The 12,117-nt window shown below is 41.7% G+C and overlaps 1 protein-coding gene across 2 annotated transcripts in view; it reads right to left on the bottom strand.

Annotated features, from left to right (window-relative positions):
* Nucleotides 1-10,817, bottom strand: part of COG3 (component of oligomeric golgi complex 3) — a 95,969-nt gene extending 85,152 nt beyond the window's left edge. For both annotated transcript variants that reach the window (XM_089678789.1, XM_089678796.1), the window contains exons 1-4: nucleotides 10,574-10,817; nucleotides 6,796-6,942; nucleotides 4,907-4,968; nucleotides 3,022-3,187 (exon numbers count right to left, since the gene is read on the bottom strand). In XM_089678789.1, the coding sequence (XP_089534915.1) occupies nucleotides 3,022-3,187; nucleotides 4,907-4,968; nucleotides 6,796-6,942; nucleotides 10,574-10,741 (543 nt within the window). In that variant the 5' untranslated portion in view covers nucleotides 10,742-10,817. The remainder of the gene's footprint in view (nucleotides 1-3,021; nucleotides 3,188-4,906; nucleotides 4,969-6,795; nucleotides 6,943-10,573) is intronic.
* Nucleotides 10,818-12,117: the final 1,300 nt, after the last annotated feature.

The following is a 12,117-nucleotide window of genomic DNA, read 5'->3' as shown; positions in this document are numbered from 1 at the left end:
GTTGGCTGAGTCCTTGCCATTTTGGCTATTCTTCTATCCATTCGAATGGTAGTTTTTTGCTTTCTTCCACGTCTTTCAGGTTTTGGTTGCCATTTTAAAGCATTTGCGATCATTTTAGCTGAGCAGCCTATCATTTTCTGAACTTCTTTATATGTTTTCCTCTCTCCAATTAACTTTTTAATCAAGGTACGCTGTTCTTCTGAACAATATCTGGAACGACCCATTTTCCTCAGAATTTCAGAGAGAAATGCACTGTAACCAGCATGTACAACATTTGCTGCCTTCCTTCCTTAAATAAGGGCAATAATTGCCACCTGTTTTCAAAGAATGAATGACCTCACTAATAGAACTCCACACTACTATTATTTTGAACATGCCCCTTTCAATTAGTGATTCAATTACACAGAATCAGCAGCATGCATGTCATGACTGTTGGGTCTGTTGGATTTCTATTACTACTCTACTACACCTGCTAGCAAATTGCCATGTAGAAATATCATTTCTACCAAAAACAGTGATTGATCAGGTTAGTGATGATTGACTGCTATTATTTTGAACACAACTGTTTTTTATATATATATATATATATATATATATATATATATATATATATATATATATATATATATATATAAATCTTATTTGCATGATGTGGCAAAGCTATTTTTAAATAAAACAAAAAGGTTTTGTAAATCTTTTGCAATGCGACACTTAAAATATTGTTATTAATATTATACAGGACTTATATAGCAGCAACAGTTTATACAACACTTTACAATAAAAAGGGGGACAGTACAATTGTAGTACAGTTTGATACAGAAGGAATTGGAGGGCCCTGCTCATGTAGTTTACAATCTAAAGGGAGGGGGAGGGATTTAAAATATTGGAGAAGTGAAAGAAGCTTATTAGGACACTTTCGCTGCCAGAGCCATTTTTCGTACACATTTAAAACAGAATTTGTTAGCCCCCCCTTAAACATGATATTTTTCTATAAATACCCTTAAGAATAAAATAGCTGTAGTTCCAATTTATGTTTTGCGATATTTGTGCAAGAGTTTATCAAGCGCAGAATTGCAGTAAAAACAAATTTTAAATTTAAAAAATGATTTGAGGACAATAAAATGTTATACCTCACCTAGTTTTTGGTAAAATATAAAATATGAGATTGAGCCAAGTATAATATAAAAGATGAGATATGGGCAGCACAGTGGCTAAATGGTTAGCACTTCCGCCTGGCAGTACTAGGGTCGTTGGTTCAAATCCCAACCACGGCACCACCTGCCTGGAGTTTGCATGTTTTCCCTGTGCCTGCGTGGGTTTCCTCCGGGTACTCCGGTTTCCTCCCACACTTCAAAGACATGCTGGTAGGTGAATTGGCTCCTGTCTAAATTGGCCCTAGTATGTGTATGTATGAATGTAAGTTAGGGACCTTAGATTGTACACCCCTTGAGGGTTAGGGACTGATGTGAATGTACAATATATATATATATATATGTAAAGCGCTGCGTAAAGTTGACGGCGCTATACAAGTACCTGAAATAAAATAATAAGTAAACAGATACCCAACATGTCAAGCTTGGAATATTTTTCCACGCGCATGCAAAACGACATTAAACTGCAGCATCCTACATATTTCATAGGCAAAACCTTAAGTCCCCTACATGTCATTTAGAGATAACCCTGAATAATGGCCCTAGAATTATTGCTCTCACTCCAGCCTTCACTGCAATATGTAATATGTGTATCGCAAGCAACTGTCTTATACGTAGCACCCCCAAGCACCCCGGGTGCATTTACATGTGGGGGTGGGATGTTTTAAAGGGCATAATTCATTTTTACCAAAAAAGTGATATATATCTACAGGTGAATCTTACTGATATAGGCAAACTGTGCAGCTCTGAGCACAGTTAAATAATGTCCTTGCTATAGATGTACATTTACATACATACTGAACGAAAATGAAAAACTCCCAGAGATCACCCCACCCATCCTGTACCATGACAGGAGTGAGCTCTCAAACATTCAGAGCTAAGGTGTAAGATGTCAGGGGAGAAAAAGAGCATGTGATAGGGGTTTGAATCAGAGAGAGAGCTCATTCCTGTGATGGATGAGGTGAACAGTAAGAGCTAGCAACAAGACAGGATGGGATGATACGATCTGTAGAATTTTTTCAGCCAGGCTTCAAGGTGGTATACAAACGTTCTACACCTATAGCAAGGGCATTGTTCAACATTGGTCAAAGCTGCACAGTTTGTTTTTATCTACCTATCCGCATACACAGTTTTTAGGTGAACTATGCTTTTAAAATGCCTGGGTGCAAATTATTTTGTACTTTTATTAAAATGTTCTTTAATTCACATAGGGAGCAAAGAGTCCACGTGATAAATTATTTATAAAGTGTAATTCCAGTCAAATTCTAAGCCTAAAACTACTCCCATTCTAAGACTATTCTGTCTGCCCTGTAAAAGAAAACATGTTTATACTTCCCGATTCTGAAGCTGCTTAGGTCCGGTCACAGTGTAGTGTAGAGCTTCAGTGTAGCTGAGGAACAGCTGACAACGGATACCCCATCACCCAGGCTCTGCAGCCATTGTTGCTGCCTCTCCCCTAAACTGAAGCCAGCACTGGGACCTGATCATGTGACTGGACCAATGCAGCTTTAGAATAGGCAAGTATAGACATCTTTCCTTTACAGAGTAGATAGAATAATTTTAGCATGGGGATGGGAGTAGATTTTGACTGAAATCACACTTTAAGACAGGTTCTCTTTAAGACCCCTGATGTCTTACCTGCCTTCCTTGAGATGCCCTCAAAGTCACTCACTCTTCATGCACAACAACAGTCATCAGGCAGGCAGTGTGCCAGAATGTAAACTGAGCTACACACTTACAGCTTAGTGTGCATGGGGGGGGGGGGTTGTGAACAGGCAAGGCAAACTTCTTATAAAGAGCCTGTCTGATTCCATATTTTTTCCAACTTTAGTTTCACTGTAAATGATGTGTTTCACTCTGGGAACCTTACCTGTTCTTTAAGAAGTTGTTCACAGGCTTCATGTAATGTTCCTGTTTTTGTGGACACAAACAAGTACTGTTTCTGAAGGGACTCCAAGTGTTGCAGAGCAAGATTTACATCATTCAATATGGAATCGCATTGGTCCTGGAACCCAGAAAGGTAATCTCTCATCTCTCTAGAGAAGAAGAAAAAAAAAAAATCATCATCACGGAAATATAAGGTCTTTGATAAAAGTTTACTTATCACAAATGTGTCCTTTAAAAAAGGGGAACCATCAAGCAATAAAAGCAAGTAATTTTCCTGTAGGTCATTTGTGCTGTGTATGTTACATAAAGCACAAAGCTTAACCACTTCAAGTCCAGACACTTTCACCCCCTTCCTGTCCAGGCCAATTTTCAGCTTTCAGCGCTGTCACACTTTGAACGACAATTGCGCGGTCATGCAACACTGTACCCATATGAATTTTTTAGCATTTTTTTTTGAGACAGAGAAAACTTTATTTTGGTGGCATTTATTCTCCACTGGGATTATTATTTGGTTTGCTATGTAAATGAAAAAGTCCAATAATTTTTAAAATTTTGCAAATAAATAATCCTTTCTTCATAATCTTGGCCAAAATGTATTCAGCTATATTTTTAGTAGGGAAAAAAAAAATTAACCCAATTTAGTTTATAACCAAAAATTATAATTTCTCAAATGTATGTTTTTTTTAACATACTGTCACCCTAGCAGTACAGTGTCACCATAGTGACACTGTACTACTTGTGGGGGGTAATGAAGATCTTTTTTTTTTTTACACAGATTGCCTTTACACCCATAAAGGCTGTAATAGCAATAATTTCTCCTTCTCTCTGGCAGCATTGCTGCAGCCATTGAGAAATACTGTGAGAGCTGTGATCGGTCACAGCTTGTCATATGGTACAAGGCTGTTGTGAATAACCTTGTACCATGTGATCTCTGTGATCATTCACAGATTTCACTAGTAGTAAGCAATGATGTCAGAAGTGACATTTTGCTTACTACTATTCATGTGATTACTGATTGGCAAATCAGTGATCACATGATCAGGACCTCACACAGAGGTCCCGTACAGCGGTCGGTGTTCCAGACATAGCGGACATCGGATCACGGTGCCGTACGCTCCCTGGGAGCGCGCACAGGCTGAAAATGCGGGCGCCATTTATGAACGGCAACCCGGTCCTGCACTGCTCCTGTCGGGCTGTCTATATACATGGGCCAGATGGGAAGTGTTTAACCTAGGTAGCTAAAAAGTTATGCAATCTGGATTAAGTAAGAGGAACAATGCTAGTCTGTAAAAATGCAATACCTCGTGAAAACCAATCAGAAATGAGTGCTGACCAATGTTAGCAGATAGAAAATTCATTTTTATAAATCACTGCACTTTATGCTGTTCCTTACAAACATCTTTATATAGTCTTGTGGATGTATATGTCCCAGACTAGACTGGCCATAAAGATGAAAGTACAAAAAAAGCATTATACAGATACCGAGCCTCAGTTACTATCTATAGGCTTAAGGGCCTTTGTCAGCGTGCTTTGGCCTTCGACAGATCTCATCAGTTTGAGATGCTCCTGACATTATTAAGAATTCATTAACAGATGCAGCTGATCGCCTTCTGACCAACTTCAAGTGTGTTTTAGATACCCATAGGACTTGTATGAGGAATCAAAAGCAGTTAGAAAAAAAAAAAGTCTATTATGCACAATTAAAGCTAATCTGCATATGAAAATAACAGCAAATAAAAAGAAAATCTGCCTGGCTGTGGTTAGTTGGCTGAATTTTAACAAAAGAGGTCCAATATGCCATACTTTGACAGTCCGAGTTATGTACATAATTTTAAAACGTTGAATCTGGTATAACACAGTAACCGCACCTGTACTTTGCACCTTCATCCTGATCCATGTGCGTCTGAAGCTGTGCAAACCAGGAGAAAAACTGAAACAGAGGAATAAATGTTATGATTGATTTAATCCAAAATATACATTTTCCAAACATGATCTGTTCCTATTTCAATCAGACACTGGATCTAAGGATCACGGTTTGTTTCAGTAGCGAAATTTTAGGATTTTAGACAGTGATCAGAACTCAAAAGTATTTCAGACTTTTTATCCAAGATACACACATTTATAAAATATTCAGTTAGAAAAATGTGTGAATCCTGGGGTTGTGTGAACCTTGGGTTCACACAAACAATGATAAAAAAAAAAAAGACCCCAAGAATGAAATTGAGAAATTACCACAAGGTGGTGTTCTTCCTAGGCCTTTTTTGCTAGCTATGCTATCCTACTGACTCAGCCACTTGCTTCCTGACAATCTCCCTTCCTGTGTGCTCACCAGGAAGCTCAGATGGTGTGTAGTACAGCCTGACTGACAGTCAGCAGCAGAGGCAGCTGAACAGAAGATGATAGTAGCACTGCATGTGTTTAATTACGGACACTTTGATACATTGGGCTTTTGTATGCTAAAGCGAGCAAGAATTGGTTTCTGTATGCTAGGGAGAGAAAGGCACCTATGTTTGGCAATAACAATCCTAAATGTCTGACAGGTAAGTAGGAAGGGCTCCCAGATTAATGACAAAAGCAGCAGGGTGGACGGTTACACTCCCATATGAAACACCAAAGTACTTATCAGGTAGGCTGTGTTCCCAGAAGATGTTTTAAAGTAGAACTAAAGGCAAAAATATATTTTTTTTTTCATTTTGGGTAGAGTAAGAGAGGGTTATAACCCCTGTTGGTTTCTTTTTGCAATCTGTGTCCCATTGGGTAGATTTCCGTTCGTTTCCTGTCCTATAGCCAAAACAGGAAATGAGATGAAATCCTGCCAAACTGAAAGAATCCTGTGTTGTCGCCAAGGTCATCAGAACCAGTGTCCCCAATGGAGGATTTCTCCCTCTTTTATTGTTCTGGTGTCAACCAAAAATGTGGGATTTTCTTTCACTTTCACATTTGATGATAAAAGGTAAACATGACAAACTGAGAGGGCAAATCTCCCTAAATGAGGCACATACAGCAATAAAATGGACAGGGGTTTTAACACCTCTCCGCTATCCAAAACTTTAAAAAAAAAAAAAAAAAGGAGAGACATAAAAAGAAGTTTTGCCTTAGAGATACTAAGGTTTAAAGCAGTATTAAACCCAAAACAAGCATTTATATTGCAGCTTACCAATTCTTAGATGTGATGGCTGCATTTGTTTCCTTTTTGCCTTTCTTTCTTCTATTTTCAGTTGGTGATTCAGCCAGTAACTCTGCTGTGTGTCAGATGTTCAAAGTTGTCCAGCAGAATGTATCAACTAACATGGATGAGACAATCCATTTACCACTGGCAGGGGTGATTAAAATGATCATTTGATTTTTTTTTTTAATCATGTACAACCTTTATCTCAAAAGAAAAAAAAATGTTTGCTGTAACTGATTATAAAGTGTGAACTGGAGTTTGACTTCAATTTGGTATTTGTATTCAAATCTGCTAATACACTTAACACTCCCATTCCTACAACCACCCCCCTCAGAATGATAATGCTGTCTGCGGTGTCTTGGCTCTTTCCTCCAAAGTGGTGTCTCGCTAATACAGGAGGCGTGTTAGTGGCCAGATCACCAGGTGAATACAGAGGGGAAAAAAGCCAAAAGAAAAGAAAACTGATGCAGCCATCACATCTGTTTGGTAATATCACTTTATATTTCAAATCTGTTTGGAACACATCTTTAAAGAACAAACACTTTTTTTTTAGTAACCTGAAGGTAGAGTTGGATGGTCTCCAAATACCTGCTGTGCAGTTTCAATCCTATCATCTTCCATTCCTAGTGCAGAAAATCCTTGCTGCAGGATGCCCTCTGTAGATTCTGGAACAGCTGCAGACAGTCCTACAGTCAACGATATGGAGGTCAGACTGCATAAATCTTCAATTGGAAGCTATGAGAGGGATAGTAAGGCAAACATATTACCCATGCCATTCTCAAAAAAAAAAACAAAAGCATTAAAGAGACATTGCCCATTTATGGCAAAATGACATTGTCTTTGCAAATGGCATTTCCCAACCCTCTTCTACACATCTTACATACACTACCTTGAAGCCCATTGCTCCTCGCTTCACTCCTGCCCTTCTGGGTTTCAGGGGGTATTTGACCTGCTTACCTGTGACAGTGTCTGTGCCCAGCAGATAAACAATTAGTCCAAGCGCTAGGAGAGTGACATCACCACTCCCAAGTCACCCACACAGCTGATTTCAGTGCTGGCTGTCATGAAGCAAAAAACTGAGAGGAAGCACAGAGAAGGTAAGTGTATGATGGTTGGTGGATGCCCTTTGCATTAGCAAGGTGGCAGTGTGACTTTAATTAACTGGACTTCAGTACACCTTACCTTCTTGGTTCTCCTTTCCTCAGATTTTTTTTCTAGTACTCAATATTTATCTGACAGTATTACCATCCAGGTTATTATGACATTGACTTAAAACAATCACTGAACCAGTGCACAGTGTAAATAAAAACACACACAAAACACACACACACACCTTCTTAGAACAAAAGGCAAAAGGGCGAGTTCTTGAATATAGGATAGTGGATGGTGTTATGCAAATCATTTCCTTTCCCCTAGGCCAACTGCACCAGAACTGCTGGAATAAAGTACAGATACAGACCAACATTACAGAGCCATTTAATAAATACTGTATGTCATACAGTTGTTTTAGGCTTGATGGCCATAATCTGTAAAATGTGTGGTGTGGAATCCAAGGCTTCAATGGAGTAGGGCAGGAAGACTAATGAGACCAGACATCTCATACTGCACTATACTAAAACAAGGTATACAAATACTTTTTTTTGTACAACCAGCAGATTGAATGAGAAAAAAAAAAAAAAAAAAAAAAAAAAAAAAAGACAGCTCTCAGCATCCATATAAGTGATGTGGATGCAGGGATCTCACCCACTGCACAACTGTAATCTGACAGCAGAGACTCCTTCCCTGTCAGAACACACAGATCTGTGCTGCAGCCACTGGCTGCAAGAGCTGATCTAATGTTGGTTTTCCAGCAGGACCATTCGACATAAGCCGGTCTAAAAACGGCTTCTGTTGAAAAGACAGGAGTACATACATACCGAAATTTGGCCGATTCCTGCTGAACCAGGAAAATTTCGATGAGTGTATACCCAGCTTTGTAGTACCTCTCCCTAACTTTGCTCACCAAGCACGTTACTGGCACCACAAACCCTTTCTTCAGCATTATCTTATTTCTGCACAAACCAAACTCCATTCAACTTGGAAGGAAAGTCTATTCACAGCCCATAAACCTGCTGATGGGCTATCCGCAGAAATCACCAGGGAGGCATATATAATTTAGTATACACTTATCCAAATGATATTCCATGTTTGAAATGGATCAGGTTTCTCTACTAAATACTATATACCCGTTCATAGGAACCTCACCATCAGAATATGCTGTAGCAACAGCACACTTCTTAATGGCCCAACGACTTGTGTGTCCAGCAAGTTTAACCTTTTAAATAGTTACTTTGCTGTTTTGTTTTTGCATAGAAAACACATTTAAAGAGATAGTAACGCAATTTAATAGCAATACATAATATACAGTATGTAATTTTTAGTCAATATACACTGCTCAAAAAAATTAAAGGAACACTTTTTAATCAGAGTACAGCATCAAGTCAATTAAACTCCTGGGATATTGATCTGGTCAGTTAAGTAGCAGAGGGGGTTGTTAATCAGTTTCAGCTGCTTTGGTGTTATTGAAATTAACAACAGATGGACTAGATGGGCAACAATGAGAGGACCCCTAAAATTTGGAATACTTTTACAAGTGGAAGCCACTGACATTTTTTTCCCTACTCATCTTTTCTGACTGTTTTTCACTACTTTTGCATTTGACTAGGGTCAGTGTCACTACTGGTAGAATGAGGAGATTCCTGGGCCCTACAGAGGCTGCACAGGCAGTCCAACTCCTCCAAAATGGCACATCAATACGTACCATTGCCAGAAGGTTTGCTGTGTCTCCCAGCACAGTCTGAAGAGCATGTAGAAGATTCCAGGAGACAGGCATTACTCCAGGAGAGCTGGACAGGGCTGTAGATGGTCCATAACCCATCAGCAGGACCGGTATCTGTTCCTTTTGTGCAAGGATGAACAGGATGAGCACTGCCAGAGCCCTACAAAATGACCTCCAGCAGGCCACTGGTGTTAATGTCTCTGACCAATCAAAAACAAACTTCATGAGGGTGGCCTGAGGGCCCGACATCCTCTACTGGGCCCTGTGCTCACAGCCCGGCACCATAGAGCTTGATTGGCATTTTCCATTGAACACCAGAATTGGCAGGTCCGCCACTGGTGCCCTGTGCTTTTCACAGATGAGAGCAGGTTCACCCTGAGCACATGTGACAGACGTTAAAGGGTCTGGAGAAGCCGTGGAGAACGTTATGCTGCCTGTAACATCATCCAGCATGACCATTTTGGTGCTGGGTCAGTGATGGTCTGGGGAGGCATATCCATGGAGGGATGCACAGACCTCTACAGGCTAGAGAATGGCACCCTGACTGCCATTAGGTATCGGGATGAAATCCTTGAACCCATTGTCAGACCCTACGCTGGTGCAGGAGGTCCTCCTGGTGCACGACAATGCCCGGCCTCATGTGGCGAGAGCATGCAGGCAGTTTCTGGAGGATGAAGGCATTGATACCATTGAATGGCCCCAACGCTCGCTTGACCTAAATCCAATATAACACCTCTGGGATATCATGTTTCGGTCCATCCGACGCTGCCAGGTTGCATCCCAGACTGTCCAGGAGCTCAGTGATGCCCTGGTCCAGATCTAGGAGGAAATACCCCAGGACACCATCCCTTGTCTCATTAGGAGCATGCCCCGACGTTGTCAGGCATGTATACAAGCACGTGGGGGCCATACAAACTACTGAGTACCATTTTGAGTTACTGCAGTGAAATTTCAGCAAACTGGACTAGCCTGCTGCATCGTTTTGTTACTTTGATTTTCGGGGTGTCTTTGAATTCAGTCCTCTGTAGGTTGATCATTTTCATTTCCATCAAACGATGGGGCATCCTTACGTTCCTAACACATTACCCAGTCCTTATCAGTATAGATATCCAGCATGAGATTTTTCCCCCATTGAGATCTGATGTGTTTTTAAAGTGTTCCGTTCATTGTTCTGAGCCGTGTATGATTTGTTCAGACCACATGTCAGAGTGCCGCCATGCAGAATTAAAGCAGTACTCTAAGCAAAAGTTTTGTTCTGGGTAGAAGTCTGAGAAATATGGGGGCTGCCATTGCTGATCATGCTAGTTAGCAGTCACACGGACCCCATGACCTCCATATTGCTCTGACATGAAACCAGCATTCTGATCTCCTGGACATCTGACCTCACTGACCAGCACCTAATAGAACACTGAAGACACAGGGCCACCATGACAGCCAGCATTTCAGATAGGTGGCAGCAGGCAGAGCCCACATATGATGTCTCTGTGGATTAGACAGACTAGGATCAGTGGGAGCCCTCCCCCACCTGTAGCCCCCTCTGGCTCCCACCTCAGCTGGGATAGGCAGCTCCTCCGTAGCAGCTTTCAGCTCCAGCACCGAGTCCGTCTGCCGTTCGGTCAGCGGTGCCAATGGCTCGCTCCTCCGGTCCCAGAAGGCCAGTCTCTCCCGGGCCTCCATCTCCTCTGCCCCGGCCGCCATCATTATCATTACCACCATGGACTAGAGAAGCCACAGCAGCAGCTCAGATCCGCTTCCGGGATCCCGAAGCCTGGCAACGCAGCAACGGGGAGGAGCCACACGACCCGGAACAGCTTGGGAATCTCCGGCCACACCCATCTCCGCTATTCCCATTGACAGTCCAAAGTCGCCAGCCAATTGTAGGAGTACTGGGCGGTGCTGTCATGTGATGTCAAGAGTTCCACGCAGTCAGTAGAGGAGCTGTCATTGTATGTAGAGGAGTGGGCGTGTCCTGTGATGACAGATGTGACAGCTGGGGAGTGATAGGGGCGCGGTGTTGTGCCCTGATCTCACACATGTCATCCTCCTTTATCCAGGCGGCAGCTGTGGTTTTCATTTGCTGGCATCTGCTTCTGAAAATATTAGTTGACTGGCTGCCATGCTGATCCATTGGTTTCAGTTCAGGATCAGAGCCAGGAACAAGTGTGAAGGTCAGAAGTGAGTGAGGAACAATCACGTTTTCCAGGCTGGTGCTTTACAACCTCCATATTAGCGGACAGTTTCACACATGAACCTGCATTGCATTATAGAAGTTCATTCATACAGAAGGCTAGGTTCACACCTATGCAGTTTGCGTTTGCCCCATTTCTGCATTGTCTTTGATGCATTATTGGCACGTTTTTGATGCATTTTGTATTTTTTTTGTTGCTAGGTAGACTTAAAACGCATCAAAACGCATTACATGCTTTTCTGCACCTTATCTATTGAAGTCTATAGAACCAAAAACTAGAGATGCACCGAAACTTCGGTGGCCGAAACGTTTCAGCCAAAAACACCCCTTTCGGCTGTCGGCTGATATGATAAAAAGCACCGATACAGGTGCCAAAAAAACCCCGCCCCTCGCTGCGACCGCCCACCCGCTGCTGCCACCACTGGCCGCCACTCGGTAGTTCTCAGCCTTGCCTGAGACACCATCGAACGATCCCGGCACTGGGCATAGAGATTAGTGAAGGAAAGATGGCTTCCACTCATCTCTATGCTCTTGGAGGACCAGAGCGATGTCACTTACAGTTTCGGCCATTTTTTTTTTTCATCAATGCTTTTTTTTGATCTGATGCTTTTTTTTTTTTAACAGTTGCGTTTATTGAAATCGTATAAAGGTATAACAAGGCAAGGTACATGAGAACAGGCAAACGTAAGGCAGTCAGTATAAATGCAATTCACGTGGAATTCCAACGCTAAATATCATATGGAGTCAACTGAACATCCTTAACAAAAAAAAAGGGGGGGAGAAAGGGGAAAAGGTAAGGATAGAGAAACCCCCGAGAGGGGGGGAAGGAGAGGAAAAAAAAAGGGGGGGGAGTGGGAGGAGTAGAAAAAGAGAGGCAAAGAAGAAAAGCAAATTTGAAACATAA

This window comes from Staurois parvus, unplaced genomic scaffold (genome assembly GCF_062004578.1).
Source record: "Staurois parvus isolate SC_StPar_1 unplaced genomic scaffold, SC_StPar_1.0 ptg000017l, whole genome shotgun sequence".
Classification (NCBI taxonomy): domain Eukaryota; kingdom Metazoa; phylum Chordata; class Amphibia; order Anura; family Ranidae; genus Staurois; species Staurois parvus.
The sequence above is the reverse complement of the archived record's forward strand: the minus strand, read 5'-3'. Positions and strand labels throughout refer to the sequence as shown.